This window comes from Lathyrus oleraceus, chromosome 3, assembly GCF_024323335.1.
Source record: "Lathyrus oleraceus cultivar Zhongwan6 chromosome 3, CAAS_Psat_ZW6_1.0, whole genome shotgun sequence".
In the NCBI taxonomy this organism is placed as follows: domain Eukaryota; kingdom Viridiplantae; phylum Streptophyta; class Magnoliopsida; order Fabales; family Fabaceae; genus Lathyrus; species Lathyrus oleraceus.
The window spans coordinates 212,639,864-212,650,514 of record NC_066581.1 but is presented as its reverse complement, the minus strand read 5'-3'; the positions used below and the strand labels follow the sequence as shown (position 1 = coordinate 212,650,514).

The 10,651-nt window shown below is 32.4% G+C and overlaps 1 protein-coding gene across 2 annotated transcripts; it reads left to right on the top strand.

Moving 5' to 3' along the window:
* The first annotated feature begins 2,253 nt into the window (after positions 1 to 2,253).
* LOC127126386 (uncharacterized) lies at positions 2,254 to 8,320 on the top strand. Of its 2 annotated transcripts, none has more exons than XM_051055307.1 (14): positions 2,254 to 2,392; positions 2,489 to 2,590; positions 2,688 to 2,750; positions 2,847 to 2,908; positions 3,051 to 3,148; positions 3,374 to 3,425; positions 3,961 to 4,053; positions 4,395 to 4,505; positions 5,025 to 5,364; positions 5,535 to 5,872; positions 6,118 to 6,227; positions 7,285 to 7,343; positions 7,427 to 7,614; positions 7,940 to 8,320. In XM_051055307.1, exons 1-14 carry the CDS (start codon positions 2,356 to 2,358, stop codon positions 8,126 to 8,128), a joined length of 1,842 nt encoding a protein of 613 aa, XP_050911264.1. In that variant the 5' UTR covers positions 2,254 to 2,355; the 3' UTR covers positions 8,129 to 8,320. The 2 variants fall into 2 exon arrangements, with proteins under 2 accessions (XP_050911264.1, XP_050911263.1); XM_051055306.1 differs by having other exon boundaries at positions 2,685 to 2,750.
* The last annotated feature ends 2,331 nt before the right edge of the window (positions 8,321 to 10,651 follow it).

Here is a 10,651-nt window from a genome sequence, read left to right as displayed (position 1 = left end):
TCTATCTGCCATTGATATGAGATGACACTCAGAGACATCGTCATTTCATCTTCTCATTGGTGGGATAAGTATCAATCTAAATGATCAATCATGCATCTTCATATCACATATAGATTGTTCGATCACCCTTAAATTGAAAGACTTTATGCATTAGACCTAATAGTTACACACTTACTAGCTTATCTGAGTAAGGACCAATAGGAGATTGTAAGTACGCGATGAAAACATGCACAATTTTCATTTCTAAAGACCAATTACCTATACCACTCAACTTTCCACTATTAATCATGTTGGAGTCCATGTAACATTCTTCTTCTTTTCACATTCCAAAAAAAAGGCAGTTGAGTATGTCACATATGTAGAAGTAACACCAACAATTTCAATAAGACGAGGCATGTATTTGTTGGTCTTATATGTCGAGACAATTACCAATGCATTGAGAAATATGTTGACTAACTTGATGGATTTGGGATGCATCCAAAATATATCTTGAACATTTGTTCCATCCTCACACTACATACCTAAAAACACATTGACGGTCATCTAAAAGTTTCAAGAATTATTGTATTTTAGTTCTTAGATCCCCTAATTTCCTTGTTGTTCCAGTGTCGAACATTATAAACTTGCTTAATATTTGAGATAGTTTCAGGTCATTATGTTTCGAAGTTGCGAGTATATCGTTGGGTTAGACCATGTTTATTTCCATCTCATCAATAATTTTCTTCTCTTATAAACGAATGATAATTATATGGCCAACTAATTTGCAATCCAATCCATGGTTATGTAAACCGCAAATCATACTAATCATCCCTTCTCCAATCAATCCCTGATAATCATGATAGGTGGAGAAAGTGGTATGATTGAGATTCAATTGTAAACATTTTTCCCTAATGTGTAATTGAATAAAAAATCCAGGATTTTATACCACTTTGTACTGTCTTTCTCTTTCTTCTCTCTTTTTATCTTTACTTTGTGTTTTTCTTGTTGATCAAGAAGTCGATCATACTCTATTTTCTAAGCACTGCTTTCACAACAAACTGGTTTAGTGAGCGTGGAGGAGAATATGTCATTAATAAAGTATGAGATTGAGAAATTCACCAGCGCGAATGATTTCAGTTTGTGGCGTTTGAAGATGCAAGTTCTAATGGTTTAGTAGGATTTGTTAGAAGCGTTGAAAGGATCGAAAAATATGGTTGTTTCCCTAACAGAGAAGGAGAAAATGACGATGATCGAGAAAGCCCATAGTGCAATCATCTCGAGTCTTGGTGATAAGGTTCAGAGGCAAGTTTCAAAGGAGAAAACTGCATCAGGTGTGTGGAGCAAACTCGAGGGTTTGTATATGACAAAATCATTGGTCAATCGTCTCTACCTGAAGCAAACTTTGTATTCATTCAAGATGAGTGAAGATAAAGTCTTGGCTGAGCAACTGGATATGTTCAACAAGCTGATTATTGATCTTGAAAATATCGAGGTCAATATTGACGATGAAGATCAAACGTTGTTGTCGTTGTGTGCTTTACCAAGATCTCATGCCCACTTCAAAGAAACCATCTTATATGGAAGAGAGTCCATGGCTTTTGAAGAAGTTCAATCAACCTTGTACTCGAATGACTTGAACGAAAGAAAAGAGCAAAAACCATTATCTATTGAAGAAGGTTTGTTAGTTAAAGGAAAGTTCTCAAAGAAATATGGTAAATATGAGAGGAAGAAGGATAAGGTTCTACACAATTCTTATGGTGGTAATGCTCCTGCTATTAGGTGTTATCATTGTAAGAAGGAGGTCACACAAGAAAGGTGTGCCATGAATGTCTGAATAATCGTGGAGGTAAGGATAATGGTAATGCAACCACATGCAAGGTAATTATGAATCATTAGATGTCCTGGTAGTTTTAAACAAGCAAGGAATGGATTATGGATTGAGGTTTACAACCGCTCAAGCCGTTAACCCATAAAATTGCATATGCTGTAAATCGCTCAAGTCGAACGAGAAAGTAAGCGAAAAATGAATTGCCATATATCAACCATAATTTAAATCGGATCGAAATTTTGAACCCGAACTGCCCAATCCAATATGTTGTCCAACTATCTTATTATTATATTTTACCTTTTAACTATTTTATATTTTATATTTTGTACTTGATGTATAGTTTTAACAATAAATTTAGGGCTGTGTCATCAAATACTTATTAAAATATTAATGTATGGAATAATGAAATTCTTGTTTAAAAAATGACAGTAAAAAACTGAAGTATGGAATAATGAATTTCAAGCAATAAGAGCTAAAAACAAAAAAACCCTCCCGCTTCTATAAAGTTGAACAGGCAAACCCAATCTGAACACCAAAACAAAAAAAACATGGCGCCAAAAAGAAACCATTCCTCAATCTTCATCGGTGAATCTTCAAACTCTAACAACCCTTCATCACTTTGCTTTTCGATTCGCATCTCAATATCTAATCTTTCGTTTCTACATTCTCCTCATTTCGCAGGTAACTGCGAGGTTACGGTCGAAGCCAGCACTTTCACATGCAATTCTAGTTCCAACGACCTCTTAATCTCTCTTCCTCAAAGTGGAAAGATCAAAGTTTCTGGTATTTATTTTTCCAATGAGTAACGCTTCTCTTTTGAATTCTCTTGATTCCATTTACAGTTAACAATTTTTACTCTGTTTCTTTGATTCCCAAGTAGCGGTACAAGACGTTTCTGCGAACCGTAGAAACACTGCTGAGAGTTTTAGATCTGAAAAATCAGGTAAAACCCTATGCTTTCACGCGATTCGATGTATTATTCATTTTAGTGTTCACTTATGCGATTATAATGCTTTATCATTGGTTAATATATTCGTAGAACACGAGTTCATGCTGCTTAATCCGAAAGATGTTGATGATATTAGCAAATCCTACCTCCAGGTAACACCCTCTGTCTGAGTGGTAGTGTAACATTGTAAAATTTGGAAAAGTTTATGCTTATATAAATGTAGAAATTTGTAATCTTTATATAAATGTAGAAAGTTTAAAAAATGAATGCTTTGCACGATCGTGGGGTTTACAGGAAGTATTGCAGATGTACATGACAGAGCTACCTGGAATGAATTATGCCGCAAATACTGGAAAACAATCAAAGTTTCTTGAGAGATGTGTGACTAATGGGTAATAGATACTTACTTTTCACTGTATTTGCTTCTCATGTGTGATAATAATCTGCAACAGATAGTTCACTAACTATGGTGATTTTAGAATATTTATTTACTTACAGTATTTTTGTGTGAATATTGTTTGATCATATTTTACTGCAGGTTTCATTTTGTATTGGTATTTTTGTGGCTACTTAAAATTTGTAAGAAGCTTTTGTTTATTCATTGTTTAATCCTGCAGGAAATATCGAACGTTACTTCTGAAATCCAGTTTGGCTAGAGATTTAGGAAAGGTATTTGTTTAACCACTGTACTTTCTGTCACAAATTGATAGGCTCCTCTTGTATTGGTCTTTTATTTATATAACTCCATTTTCTGGTTTTTTACTGTGCTGTCAGCCTGTCAAATAATTTATGCTGTACTATTGTATAAATTAGTTCCAAGGACAATGCTTTTGGTCACTGCGTTTCCAAATTAAGCAGGGCTGCCTATTTCTTAAACAGAAAACCTAACATTTTTAGCCCCCAGATATTTAAGTCCTTTTGACTGTGTATAAAATTACAACATGTATTTAGTCACCGTTGGATGGAGTGATGGTTCTACAAGTGGGTCAATATTGTCTCAATAATAGTATTGGTTGCTCTCTGTTGATACTCTCATTTTTCATCTAAGACCATTTGGTTTAGAAATAAAAGAAAGTTATAATTCCTTGCTGTCATATAATTTGAGCTAGACAATAAAACAGTGCATAGGAGTGGAGATTAAAGAGATATAATAGAATATGCATTGTGACATCTTAAATTACGACTCACTTTCATCATTTTACAGGTTATAGCTGCAATTACTTATCAAATCATCCCTGCAGATACAGAATATGCAGAGATCCCACTTGCAGCTGTCAATGCAATCTATCAGCGGAAGGTCTGGATGTATTTTTAGATATTCCTTTTTATTCCAGTTTAAATTTTTTTTATTAGTAAATGTCACATCTTAAGCCAGTTTCAAGAAATAAACTTGCAATGGTTAATCACAGTAACATTCTTTTGGTTTTGTATATAAGAAGATTTTATATAAAGCTTTTGCTTTAGATTCAATTATTTTGAGCTTCAGCTACTTATACAAAATGTTAAGCCTTTTCCAAATTCTCCTACTCATGTAGTTTGTTGTCCTTTTATATATATTTTTAAGTGCTCACAACAAATAACTATTATTTACGCTCTTAAATAAGGTTTCTTAGTTGGTTATTGGTTAATATCGTGCAGGGTTTTTGTCATCTATTGTTTTTAGAGCTGAAGAAGAGACTTCAAAATGTTGGCATTCGCTCTATTTTCTGTTGGGGAGACAAAGAATCTGAAGGATTTTGGCTTAAGCAGGTAATTTTTAAACCAAAATTCTTTGGAGTCTTGAATAGATCGTATAATTACCACAAGTATAGAAGCTGAGAGAATTCATAGAGTGTAAATCTGAAATCTTCTATATATTGGCATAGTGAAAGGAATCTGCTTACATCAGAATATTTAGTTATAACAAAACTGTAAGCGATTCTAACAAACTTTAGAAGTCTTTGGAAGATACTGTTCCTTGGGTTTCGCGCAGCTGGCCCACTACCGCAACCGAATCTATACTACAAACAATACAATATATTCCTAATACATAGCTTTGATTATGGTTGTTTATTATATGCATGATTGCCATTCATTTTTGAGTTTAGAATATTCTACAGATTCGTGAACACCCTTCCAAGAAAAACTTTACATTTATGCAAAGAGACAGTTAATATAATAAGATAAATATTCAATGATATTAGTTTGCAAAATTTAGAAGCCTAACTTTTATTCAGTAAAAGAAGCTTCTTTAGTTTTGATGCTAAAATCTTTCCCCAATAAATGTAGGGGTTTTCATCAATAGCAGAGGTGGATACCAGAGGTAGAGCCCCCAGGTTACCTATAAAAGCTGATATTCGCAAAACATTATGCTTACCCGGTGGTTCAACACTGATGGTTTGCCACTTAAAGAAGGAATTGATAGATGATGATGCTAACTCTGGGAAGCGTCTCCTCTCACTGCCTCATCGAAACTCATCTACACCTGCAATCATTGAAAATGAGCAGTGTGAGGTTTCAGATGAACTACTAATTGATTTTATATCTTCCCTTAGAAGAGACACAGCTCAAAGTAAACCTAAGGCTTTGGCAAAAGATGGATCTTCATGGGGACATGGAAAACTCAGTGGTAATCCGTCAATCTGTCTTCTCCCATACTCCCAATTAAGCTTATTTTCAAAATTTTAATATATTTTTCTGGAATTAGGAAAAGGTAACTAAAATAGTTTCTAAAGACTATTTGTTATTATAATGTTTGTTTATTGTGAGTTGTGATCTCTTGCATAATGTACTTTGAAGGCCACAATCCTAAGAACTGCTGCAATGACACTGTTCCATCTAACACAACAAATTGTTCTCAATCTACAAAAGTCAAGAAGAGGGCCTGGGAAGCCTCTTTATCCTCGTTGAAGTCAAAGAGAGTGAAGGGAAGCCAGTTAATTGACTGTCAATCAGATTCTTGTTATGTGGAAGCCTCTCATGGTGATACTTTAATCACAAAGAAGTCTGAAAAATGTATTGGAGACCATATGTATTTCGAAGCTCCAATCAACCTAAAATCACCATCAACTAAACAATGCTTTAGAATCATGTTGATGAATATAAATGATGATGCTAAGAAAACACAGCTTGCAAAGGTTTGTTTAATTACCCATGCATTTATAAATGCATAGTAAACTGATGAGGAACATTTTTTTGATTGTAATTTTTTATTTTTTGAATGTAACATTCCTTGTTTATACAGTTTGGTTTATTACAATTTACAAATGGTAGGGAAATAATAGGGGTCTAATTTTGTGCTTCATAGTTTTTCTTTTCACAGATCCTGACAATTAATTTAATGCTGGGTTTTAGATTTCTTAGACATTTGTGTTACATATAGGTGATTGAAGACCTTGGTGGGACTGTTGCCGCTGATGGAAGCACAGCCACACATGTTGTCACAGGAAAAGTGAGAAAAACTCTGAATTTCTGTACCGCTCTCTGTTCAGGGTAGGTTCAAAACTTCCAAAATGTCAGCAAGCCTAATTTTAAAATGAAATTTTAATCAAGTTTTAATTGTCTAAAAATTTGCAGCCAATTGAAATCTTGTCATCTCTTGGTTAAATAAATTTTTGGAAGTGCATTTACCAAATCTCTAGAGTGTTATGAATTTTACTTATGTTTCTCTACTACTACTGCCGCATGTGCTCATTTACATTCACTTTATCTTTATATATTTGTAATTTATAAAGGATATTATTTTTGTGCCACTGAAACCTAACCTGCCATCTTTGCCAGTTATTATTTATTGCTAACCTTCATATTTTTGAACTATCCATTTTCCTCCAAATTTCAGTTTTATTCAATCTGTCAAACTCTTGATGTTTAAGCAGATAAATCTTGGTCATTTGAGAATTCATTTGAAGTTGAGAAAATATTATCCCAGTTTAATATTATATAAGGTTTTGAATTCCAAATTTACTGTTGGAATGTGCCCGAGATACTTAGAATTGAGGATATTCCATAGAACATGACTAGTGGAGGTATAGTACTAGTTTTACCGAGTAATTCAACAGGATTGATGTCATCTACCAGTTTATTGCATTTGGTGTCCTTTACTCCTTTTAACCAAGTTAAATAAGTAAAAAACCAGTATCACTATTGGAGGTTGTAACTTGGAGTGTTTGTCATTAGATGGAAGCTTTGGGCTAGTTGTATTCTTTGGAGCGTGTCCAGCTACCGAGGGACGCTGGTGGTTATGCAGTGCATGTGCTAACAGATGGAATAGTTAAGGCCATTTATAATTTTACGTTGAACTAGGGTGCATGCCAATGAAATAGGAAGATGGATACTTACAGAAAGCTTAACCTTTTTTTCTGGTTATTAATGGCTGCTTTCAAATGAATCCTTTTTCTGGGGTGGTATGTTGTCAAAACCAAGCATACTAATATTTTATAAATTATTGTGCCTAAAAATATAATCAAAACCAAATATTATCTCACATTCTTAAATGCATTCATTGTGTTGATTATTTATAATTTATAACAAGATATTGTTAACTACACAGTGCTTGGGTGGTCTCATCAAGTTGGTTAAAAGAAAGTTTTCGCGCAGGCAGATTTGTTGGTAAGATGGACCGAACTATCTTGCATATATTGATTGAGTTATTATTCAGGATAGCTTACACAATCTTAAAAATGAATATGCAGATGAATCACCTCACATACTGAATGATGAGGATTATCTGTTGAAGTACAGATTGGATTTAAGAAGTGCAGTTTTCCGAGCAAAAGCTTGTCCCCGTGCTTTATTTAAGGGGTATAATATTTGTATTGCAGCTAATGTTCAAAGTCCTGCAGAAACTCTGTCTGCTATTGTTAGCTCTGCCGGTGGTAATGTAAGTTACATTATATTACTGGAATTTAAACTTAAAAGAACCCCTTTTTAAAAAGAATCACAGATTAACATTTTCAATTTTTTGTTCTTCATTATTTGTCAAAAAAATTATCAATTTTTGTATTATAACTATCATCATAACTGTCTCTGATTTTTTGGTCAAAGTATTGTAATACAAGTGATTAAATGCTTTTAAGAGTGCTTAATTTCAAGATATATATATCTTATTCACATCACTGTAACACTTCTATGAACATTCTGCTTTCTTTTTCCTTCTGAGGAACTGAATCTTGCTGGTTAACAAATTTCACTATTTCTTGTATTAGGTTATTAGTGGACTTGAAAAAGTAAATGAAATATCAACAACGATCTTTGTGACATGTGAAGAAGATATAAAAGAAGCAATGATGGCTTCAAAGAAAGGTATAAGAACTTTCAGTAGTGAGTGGTTTATGAACTGTGTCATGAGACAAGAGCTTGACTTGGAAGCCCCTCAATTTGTGGAGTCCTTATAAGTGATGTTTACACGTCTTTTTGATATTTGTTATATATGAATATATCTGTATTTAACAATTTTTATGTTTCATATATATGAATTAGTTTTCTGACTTACCCATCTATATCTCAAATGATGTTTCAAAAGATATTGTAATTATGCATACGTTGGCTATTGCAGTCATTTTAGGAATTCCTTGCAAAGATGTTCATTTTTTGGGTGCAAATATTAGGCATTTCTATATTAGTGTTCTCGATCATTCTCTACAATTTCACATTTTTATTTATCGACGAAATGACAAATAACTCTTTGGACTCTCACATTCACAACATATATATTTGTCATTTAAGTTAAGATCTTACCGACAATTTAATAATATTAGAATGCAAATAATGAGTATCCAATAACCACCTTATAAAAAGGGTAATAATTTATAGACATAAAAAAACTGAGCAGCTATGAAATGTTGAAGCAATTGTTCATAGTTTTATAAAAATCCACTTTTTTCTTTAGAACATTGTCAATAATGTATGTTACACTAAAGATTAATATTTTTGTTTTTTTATTGTAAGTCGTTACTTTTTCTGTTAAATAAAAAAGAAAAATTATTAAGAATTTTAAGTATGAGAGAAAGATAAATTTAAAGAAGAGAGAATAATATATGTTTGCATGTATGATAAGAAAAATATTTTAAAAAAAGAAAATTGATTCCAAAGGTGTAACTAATCAAGCATTTCAATATATATTTTAAAAAATGAAAGAAATTATAAATTATCTCACATATTGTAAAGGAATAAGATGAAAGTGGTTGAATTAGTATAAATATAATGTCTTTTCTCTAAATCCTATTCTCTTTGATTTTTACAATTTTTTTTTGTCAATGTAGTTAGTGATTCTTTGGAAAATAAAATCGTCTAGCCATAATAAATTTAGAGAAATGATATTTGTACATTTAAAACTTAGTGTCATTCATTTGTAATTTTTTAGTTTATTTGGTGTATTTTTGAAATTCGTGCAATTATACGAGGTTAGAAAAATAGGAGAGAGATAGAGACAATAGTATACGATTGAGATACAATGTCAAATACTGTGTCTAAACTTTGATGTTCAAATAACACAACTCATAGATGCATGCCTCATTAAAAATTGAATTGTTGTGTCTCTTCCATAACTACTTCGTTCATACTAGTCTCGTGCTTAAGAGATTGTTGATTGTTGTATCTCTCCTTTAACCAATTTACTTTTATAAGCATTGTGAATAAAAGACTGTGAACCATTATATTATAATTTGTATTGGGCCAAAAAGTACAAGTGTGTGTTGCCCCTGCGAAGAACAAAGACACTCAGAGGCTTTAATAAGAGTACAACTAACAAGGGTGTTGTTAAAGGTTAAGAAAGAGTTCAACTAACACTTTTCTCATCTATTTACATTTTGCTATTAGAGGGGTTATAATATAATACAATTTGACTGAAAGGGGATATTGAAAGGAAATAAAAGGAACTATGGAGTATAAAAGGAATTTGTGGTAACTAAAACCTACTTTGTTATAAAACTTGAATGAGAGTCACAATAAAAAAAAAAAGAAGAATATAGTCCCACATCGTTAAAAAAGAGGGATGATCTTCCTATTCAAGAATTTTTTATCTTCAAAGATGTCACCTTTCATAAAAATGTGTAACACTTTACTCTAGGGGTGTTCAAAACCAAACCAAACCAAACCAAACCGAAACCGCAAAAAACCGCATTTGGTTCGGATTCGTTTGGGTCATTTTTTAATAAAACCGCACGGTTTGGTTTGGTTTGCGGTTTGCATTTTGCAAACCGAACTAAACCAAACCAAACCGCATTATGTTATAACCCAAACTTCACTTATCACACATCCAACCCAAACCTCAAACCTAGTATGCCTTAACCTTACAATTACAAACGATTTTCTCTTAATCACACTTAGGGTTTCAATTTCAACCTTCTTAAATCTCTCATAGTAGTATCACACATTCTTCTCATCTTCTTTTTCATGTAGGTCTCGCCTATTCTACTCTAATAAGTCCTCTATTATGTTCTTTCTTTTTTATCTTTTATGTTACTATTTTCTCTTCCAATTACGTTTTTATTGCACTTTTCTTCTCAATCTCACATCTCTTATGTTTTTTTTCATCTTCTCTAATCTCTCATCTCATATGTTTTTTTTTATTTTTTATTATAATGTCTTTGATATTATTTTATACTACTATTTATAGTTGTCTTTTATTCCACTTTTGTCTAATCTTATTTTATGTATATTGAATGAAATGTTTTTGTCTAAATATGATGAATTTTGATGTTATTTAGTAATGTATGAATGACTAAACACAAAGTTATGTCGTTATTTATAGGAGTATATATGGCTCAATAAAAATATTATAAAAAACCGAACCAACCGAACCAACCCAAACCGCATTGATTTGGTTTGGTTTGGTTTTATTTCTAAAAACCAACCGAACCAAACCAAACCGCATACTTTTTTCTCTTGCGATTCGAGTGATTTTTATCGCAAAAACC